The 8207-nt window shown below is 39.0% G+C and overlaps 1 protein-coding gene across 1 annotated transcript; it reads left to right on the top strand.

The window, feature by feature from the left end:
• The first annotated feature begins 350 nt into the window (after window positions 1–350).
• Window positions 351–5621, top strand: LOC142235340 (uncharacterized). Its single transcript, XM_075306598.1, has 2 exons — window positions 351–3216; window positions 3400–5621. Exons 1-2 carry the CDS (start codon window positions 351–353, stop codon window positions 5619–5621), a joined length of 5088 nt encoding a protein of 1695 aa, XP_075162713.1.
• The last annotated feature ends 2586 nt before the right edge of the window (window positions 5622–8207 follow it).

Genomic DNA, 8207 nt, shown 5'->3' with positions numbered 1-8207 from the left:
ATGAAATAATAAAATAATTTATAAGTGAATATGAATTAATAAAACTTTTGAATTGTGAAATAATTATGAACTAAAAACAAACAAAAAAGTGTTTCTTCATTTGACTATTCTGATCATGGGGATCAGAAATTAAACAAAATTCTCCTACATATAAATGGTGCCGAAACCCGGGAGCTGTCCGCGTGGAGACAAGGCCTCCCTTTACATATAAAATTACTGCCGTCAAGCCTACGGTATTTTTAACGTGCTGTCTGCACACTGATTTACTGCCGTCAAGTCTACGGTATTTTTCATACGTACTGCCTGTACATTTGTTTCTTTCCTGAATTTCGAGCCAAATTCAAAGAAACATGTCATCGTCTGAAGTAGCTATCGAAGACCAGAAGAGGATCTTCAACCATATTAAGCGCGTGGCTGCGGCCTTCAACGCTAAACCCAAAGAAGCCATATCTAAAGGTTATGTGCAAACAATTCTGGAAGACTTGGAAAACAACTTTAAATTCTTCAAGGATGGACACGATCAAATCATGGAGATTCTACGAGAAAATTCTATTAATGAAAAGGACGTGCCTTATATCAGTAGTGATACCTATTACATGTGTTATGACTCATATATTAATTTGAAAAGTAAATTACTTGATAACCTTTTCGATTTTGATTCCCCACAGACTCCAACCGTTCACGCAAGTACTTTCTCAGCCCCCAGCCGCAATGAATCGTTCTGTGCTGCAGCCCGGTTACCAAAAATTGATTTGCCAACATTTTCAGGGGATTATCTTGAATGGATTGCATATCGTGATATGTTCAATACCCTTGTGCATCAAAATAGTTCCCTTACTAAGGTACAAAAATATTTTTACTTGAAAAGTTCATGCACCGGTACGCCACTTAGCATGGTAAGTGAATACCCAGCAGCAGAATCAAGTTATGATATGGCATGGGATGCTCTCGAGAAGAGATTTCATAATGAACGTAAACTTGTAGAACAAATTTTAAAGCGCCTGTTTTCCATTCCACCATCTAACGGTACATTTAAGAATATAAAATTTCTACTGGACACCACCAGAACTTGTCTGTCTCAACTGAAGTCGTTGAACATTGATATCTCAACATGGGACTCAATTCTAATTTATTTGCTTACGCAAAAACTAGATGCTCAGACCCGCAAGGAGTGGGAACAGTCACTCAAAGCCAGTACTTCCATCCCTCCGATGTCTGAAATGTTAATTTTTTTGGAAACTACCTTTCGAACTTTGGAATCTCTAGAAGAAGATTCTAGTTGTACACCAAAAACCTTTGGTATTGAATCTCGTAAAAAGCCAACAAAAACTGTACGAGCTCACACAGCTTCAACTGTCAACGATGACAACTGCCCTTGCTGCCACAAACGTCATCCACTTTATAAATGCTTCCGATTTACTACCCTTTCGTCCGCGGAGAAAAGGAATCTCGTAAATCAGCATCGTCTTTGCCGTAACTGTTTAAATTCTGGACACCTGCATTCGTCTTGTAGACTAAACACTAGATGCCATATTTGTCGTGAGCCGCATCATACTATTATACACAACGAATACGTGAAGACTACATCACCTATTACTCAACCGAATAATTCCACCATGGATCAAACATTCCAGCCGCCTGCTACTACATCTACTCCTGACACTGCTACAGTAAGTACAAACCTTTCTAATTTTGGCGCATCGAATTTGAATCCAGCAATGCTGCCGACTGTGAAAGTTTTAATTACAACTAATGACCAAAATTTTTGTGCTAGAGCTCTTGTGGATCAAGGGTCACAAATTTCATTTATATCTGAAGAACTTTCACAGCTACTACCTATTACTATTTCCAAAACCAAAGTTGATGTTTCTGGTATAGGTGGAGGACGAGCCATCACTGTGCATAAAGTAGCCAATTTTACCATATACTCTAAATACAAAAAGGAATTTGAATTACCTATTACGGCTCTTATTGTTTCCAGTGTAACTTCATACATTCCGCCGAAAATATCAGTAAAAAGTATTCCCGATGTCTCTAAGTTCTTTCTTGCAGATCCTGAATTTTTATCCCCAGATAAAATTGATATTCTTCTTGGAAATGATGTATACTCTGATCTACTACTTCCAGGCATTAAAAAATTACAAAATGGGCTTTTGTTGCAAGAAACGTATCTAGGTTGGATGATATCTGGTTCCACTAAATCATATTTTAATTCTCCAAGAATTTCCGCTAATTTATGCTCTCTTGATGAGCAGCTCCGACTGTTTTGGGAACAGGAGGAAATTATGGACGCCAAGCCGCTGTCTACGGAAGAAGATCTTTGCGAGAAATTATTCATGGAAACTCATACACGCGATGATACTGGACGCTACACTGTACATTTACCGTTTAAGAAATTATTACAAGGTCATGAGCTACCTTCTTTTTCCCACACGGACTACAATGCTTTAAAACGACTGAAACAATTGGAATCAACATTTGAACACAAACAACAATTTGCCGCAGAATACAAAAAGTTTATGTTGGAATACGAAAATCTACAACATATGGTAAAACTCGGTGAGTACCCACACTCAATACCTCCAAATGCATATTTCTTTCCCCACCATGGTGTGCTTAGAGAGAGCAGCACAACAACAAAACTTCGTGTTGTTTTTGATGGTGGTAACTGCAAACCTCCACAAACTTCTATTAATGAGGAACTCTCAGCTGGCCCTGCGTTACAAAATGATCTCCCAACAATTCTCACTCGTTGGCGAAGACATCGCATTGCCTTTACAGCTGATTTGGAGAAAATGTTTAGGCAAATATTTGTTTTTCCTGAACACCAAAACTACCAATGTATATTATGGAGAGATGCCTCTCGCAAAATTTGTGTATATGCTTTACGAACTGTAACATACGGTACTACGTCTGCTCCCTACTTAGCAATTAGAGTATTGCAACAACTAGCCACTGATGAGGAGAAACGTTTCCCACAAGCTAGCAAAACACTGCTTACTGATACGTATGTTGATGACGTCATATCTGGAGCAGACAATCTACAAGAGGCCTTTTATTTGCAAAAACAACTTACTTATCTTTTGAAATCAGGAGGATTTCATTTAAGAAAGTGGAATTCCAATTCAGTGGAGCTCATGGAGAGCATTTCAGAAGAAGACCGTGAAGTTAAAAATTTATTTGCTATCCAAGAACCAAGAATGGCTAAAGCACTTGGTATACACTGGGATACCAAGAACGATAACTTCTGTTTTTCAATAAATTTTCAATTTTCTGAAAACATTACTAAAAGCAGTTTACTTTCAGATGCATCCAAATTATTTGATCCCTTAGGCTGGATCAGTGCAACGACCATTTTAGCAAAAATTATATTTCAACAGTTGTGGAAATTAAAATTAGACTGGAATGATACTTTACCCAAAAATATTCAACAGGAATGGCTCCGATTTCGGTCAAAATTAAAATCTCTTGAAGAGATAAGAATACCAAGATGGATTGGCTACAGCTCAACCGGCTGTGAAATACAATTACACGCATTCAGCGATACCTCAAAACTGGCTTACGCAGCTGTAGTTTATACCCGAATAAAAACACAATCTGGTGAGATAATAATAAATTTATTACAAGCGAAAACAAAAGTCGTACCCCTAAAAAGTCAAACAATTCCCAGGCTGGAATTAACAGCGGCTGCCCTCTCGGCAAAGTTAGTTGCCAAGATAAAAGCCAGCGTAGATTTCAACGTTAGCAGCACTGTGTACTGGACGGATAGTACCATCGTTCTTGCGTGGCTGAAAAATACTTCAAAACGGTTGGAAGTCTACGTGGCAAATAGAGTCGCACAAATTCAACGTTCAACTAATGTAAATGACTGGCGATATGTCCCAACTAACGACAACCCGGCTGACTGCGCGTCCCGTGGATTATTTCCTGAACAACTGATACATCATACATTGTGGTGGAAAGGTCCAAGTTGGCTCCAATTAGAACAAGAACAATGGCCTCTTTCCCCTACCGAATCTCATGTGGAAGATTTCAACGAAAACATTGTCACACATCATGTAACAAAAACAACTACCACATCGTCATATCCCGAAATAACTCATCGTTATTCAAAGCTGTCTACTTTAGTACGTGTGACGTCATACATTCTTCGTTTTTACAACAACATTAAATCACAAGCAAAACAAAACAGCAAAGAAACCGGTTTTCTCAAATCGTACGAACTAAAGAGAACACTGCATTTGCTTGTCAAAATTACACAGGCCATTTCATTTCGAGAAGAAATTAGCTGCCTTCAATTGGGACACAGAATTCCAACTCGAAGTAATATTTCAAATCTATCACCATTTCTGGATGAAATGGACATTTTAAGAGTTGGTGGACGTATATCAAATGCACAAATCCCGTACAATACTAAACACCCGATTTTGTTGTCCAAACAAAATCCGCTATCTTTTCTTATATTTTCAGATGCACATATAAAAACCTTTCATGGTAGCCTCACGCTCATGCAGTCTTACGTTTCTCGTACTTATTGGATCATATCAGCTCGAAATTTAGCAAAACGGGTCCAACGTGCATGTGTTGTCTGCTTTAAATACAATGCACAAAGCTGCCAACAACTTATGGGGAACTTGCCTTCGGTCCGTCTTCAACCAACCCGAGCCTTCAAACATAGTGGGTTAGACTATGCCGGTCCCATAAATATAAAAGCTTCGTCACTGAGGACAGCTGCAACAACAAAAGGCTACATTTGTCTATTCATCTGTATGTGCACAAAAGCAATACATCTTGAAGGTGCAACAAGTCTTAATGTGGATTCTTTCATCGCCGCCTTCCGCCGCTTTACTTCACGAAGAGGTCAATGTACTGACCTTTACTCAGACTGCGGCACAAATTTTGTAGGCGCTAACAAAGAACTCCAAGTTCTTTACCAACGGAACAAATCATCACTCCCAGAGTATCTTGTGGAAACTTTGGCGAATCAAGGCACAACGTGGCATTTCATACCCCCTGCTTCACCTCACTTTGGCGGCTTATGGGAAGCCGGTGTGAAGTCAACAAAACACCACTTGCGTCGAATCATGAAAGACCGTTTACTCACCTACGAGGAACTGTCCACACTATTGGCACAAATTGAAAGTTGCCTGAATTCAAGGCCCTTATGCCCCCTATCATCTGATCCTGCAGATTCAAACGCGCTTACACCAGCGCATTTTCTAATTGGTGAGGCCACCAATTGCATCCCCGACGATGACTTACTTGAAATCAACATTGATCGCTTGAGCCGTTGGAAAATGGTTGAACGTCTCAAACAAAATTTTTGGCATAGATGGCACAAGGAATATTTATGCAGATTACAATCTCGCCCAAAATGGAACAAAATAGAACGCAATATCCGAGTCGGAGACTTAGTCCTACTTTTACATGAAAGAAGTGTTCCAGGTCAATGGCCACTTGCCAGAGTTGAACAATTACATCCAGGTCCTGATGGTTTGGTACGTGTTGTAACCCTATACTGTAATGGCAAGTACATCAAACGACCTATTACAAAAATATGCTTCCTGCCGTCTAACGATAACTATGTCAACAGAGAAGAAACTACAACTATAAAATCGTAGTTCTTGGCCCGGGAGAATGTTTGGGATTTTTTCCTCCCAAACTGAATATATTATTAATCTATTAACGCAATCCCTACATTAAAAATGATGTCTCCACTTGAGTTGCAAAAATCATTCTTCTACTCCCTTTTTCAACTCTTATTTGTTTACCCAAAATGCATAACTAACTGTTCTAGCCATACATACTAACATGCATATGAGTATTTATATACACACTCGTTAGTACATATTTATGTAGGTACAGACAAGAAAACATTTTTGGGTGATCTTGCTGCTATGACTGCTTGGGGCAGTAACAAACAAAGTCACTTGCGTTTGGTCATCTACAAGAAGCAGAACATTTGAATTATTTTAAATCAAAGCTATGCATTGGGACATAGCTAGTAAATAGTTGTTGTATAAAATTGAGTTTCAATCACTTACATGAAATAATAAAATAATTTATAAGTGAATATGAATTAATAAAACTTTTGAATTGTGAAATAATTATGAACTAAAAACAAACAAAAAAGTGTTTCTTCATTTGACTATTCTGATCATGGGGATCAGAAATTAAACAAAATTCTCCTACAGTCATACTTTTTATTTTACTGTAACCAGCTGCTAATATGCTGTGTAAATAAATAAATAAATAAATAAAAATTCAGGAAAAATATTCAGTTATGCTTTCGCTTTTCCAAATCCGAATTGCCGGGCCTCACGCTTGACACCTGCCATCAGATTTTGTACAGCCACCTTGTCCACCTTCTTCGTCGCAGAAAGCCAGTTTGCCTTGAACTGCTGCTCGTCCTTAGCAGTTTTTTTGGTCTTCTTTAGGTTCCGCTTGACAATAGCCTAGTATTTCTCAATTGGGCGGAGCGAGCTCTGGCGTGTTGGGAGGATTCTTGTCCTTGGGAACCACCTGCACGTTGTTGGCGGCGTACCACTCCATGGCCTTTTTACCGTAATGGCAAGATGCCAAATCCGGCCAAAACAGTACGGAACAACCGTGTTTCTTCAGGAAAGGCAGCAGACGTTTATTCAAACACTCTTTCACGTAAATTTCTTGGTTGACAGTCCCGGAAGCTATGAAAATGCTGCCTTTCAAGCCACAGGTACAGATGGCTTGCCAAACCAGATATTTCTTTGCGAACTTTGACAGTTTTATGTGCTTGAAAATATCTGCTACCTTTCCCCTTCCTTTTGCCGTATAAAACTCCTGTCCCGGAAGGTGCTTGTAGTCGGCTTTGACGTAGGTTTCGTCGTCCATTACCATGCAGTCAAACTTCGTCAGCATCGTCGTGTACAGCCTCCGGGATCGCGCTTTGGCCGTCGTATTTTGTTTATCATCGCGATTTGGAGTCACTACCTTCTTGTAAGTCGATAGTCCGGCTCGTTTTTTGGCTCAATGCACGGTCGTAGACGATACACCCAGCTTATTTGCGGCATCTCGGAGAGAGAGGTTAGGGTTTCGCTTGAAACTACCGGCAACTCTCTTTGTCGTCTCAGCGGCTTCCGGTTTTCGATTTCCCCCCGATCCAGGCTTCCTGGCTGTCGACTAATGTTCCCCAAACACTTTAATTACATTTGTAACGATTGATTTGGCAACTTTTAGCGATTTTGCCAGCTTTGCGTAGGAGTAGCTCGGATTTTCGCTATGCGCGAGCAAAATTTTGATACGCTGCTCTTCTTGATTGGACGGCATTTTGACAACTGAAGAGTGAATTCCAAAATCAAAATAGGAGCAACATTCTACACACACACACCTTCAAAATGAGGGGTGTTCAGGTTTCTTAAATGCAAAATTGAAAGAAATACGTCAAGTTTATATTGACCAAATTTTGACCGTATCACCCTTTATTCCCTTATTGTGTTCTTTCGATCAGTTTTCTGTTTCGATTCTTCAAAAAATATTGTAAAGTTTGTCTATGATTTCTTATGTAATTTTTTTTAATATATAAATGAATTTACCAGAATTTTTCATTTGTATACAAACTTAAAAATAAAAATTGTTTACGGAACAATTTAGGGGGATTAAAATTGCGAAAAATGTTGCCCACATAGGATTCGCACGCCGTTTTTTAATTAACTACAAAAAGGCTTAAAGGTTCAACATAATCACTTGATAATTTAGGGAATGGGCACAAATACAAGCACAGTACGTCGCCCCTTAGGAAATCGCGTCAGTCATGGGAGTTTCGTATTACCTTGTGTTTTTTTTTTTGCGCTCGCGCGACATACTGTAATCATCTCCTCAACGGGCCCAAGGCATTATGCGGCCATATTTCGTTGTACAAGAGGTCATTTCGCGGACAAAATGGCAAGGTCTACAAGCAAGCAAATTGTAACCCAAATTTTGGGTGAATAACAACAACAATAAAGCATACCTTCAACTAAAAACAGAAAAAACATAAGCACTACCACTGGCAATCTTGAGTGGCGAGCGTTTATTTTTTTTTTTTTTCTGTTGATATTCTTGCTGCAATTGTTGTTGCTTCTGTTGTTGTATGTTGAATTGTTGGTAAAAGTAATTTTTAAAATTACATCGTGATGTTAAACTAAATGAACATTTTTTCCATCCTTTTCACATTGAGCCATAGTCCTATG

This window comes from Haematobia irritans, chromosome 1 (genome assembly GCF_050003625.1).
Source record: "Haematobia irritans isolate KBUSLIRL chromosome 1, ASM5000362v1, whole genome shotgun sequence".
NCBI classification, from domain to species: Eukaryota; Metazoa; Arthropoda; class Insecta; order Diptera; family Muscidae; genus Haematobia; species Haematobia irritans.
The sequence above is the reverse complement of the archived record's forward strand: the minus strand, read 5'-3'. Positions and strand labels throughout refer to the sequence as shown.

Coding starts and splice junctions, on each gene's coding strand:
- LOC142235340 (XM_075306598.1), top strand. CDS start 351: ATGTCATCGTCTGAAGTAGCTATCGAAGACCAGAAGAGGATCTTCAAC. Junction 3,217..3,399: donor AAGAATGGCTAAAGCACTTG/GTATACACTGGG, acceptor AATTAAAATTAG/ACTGGAATGATACTTTACCC.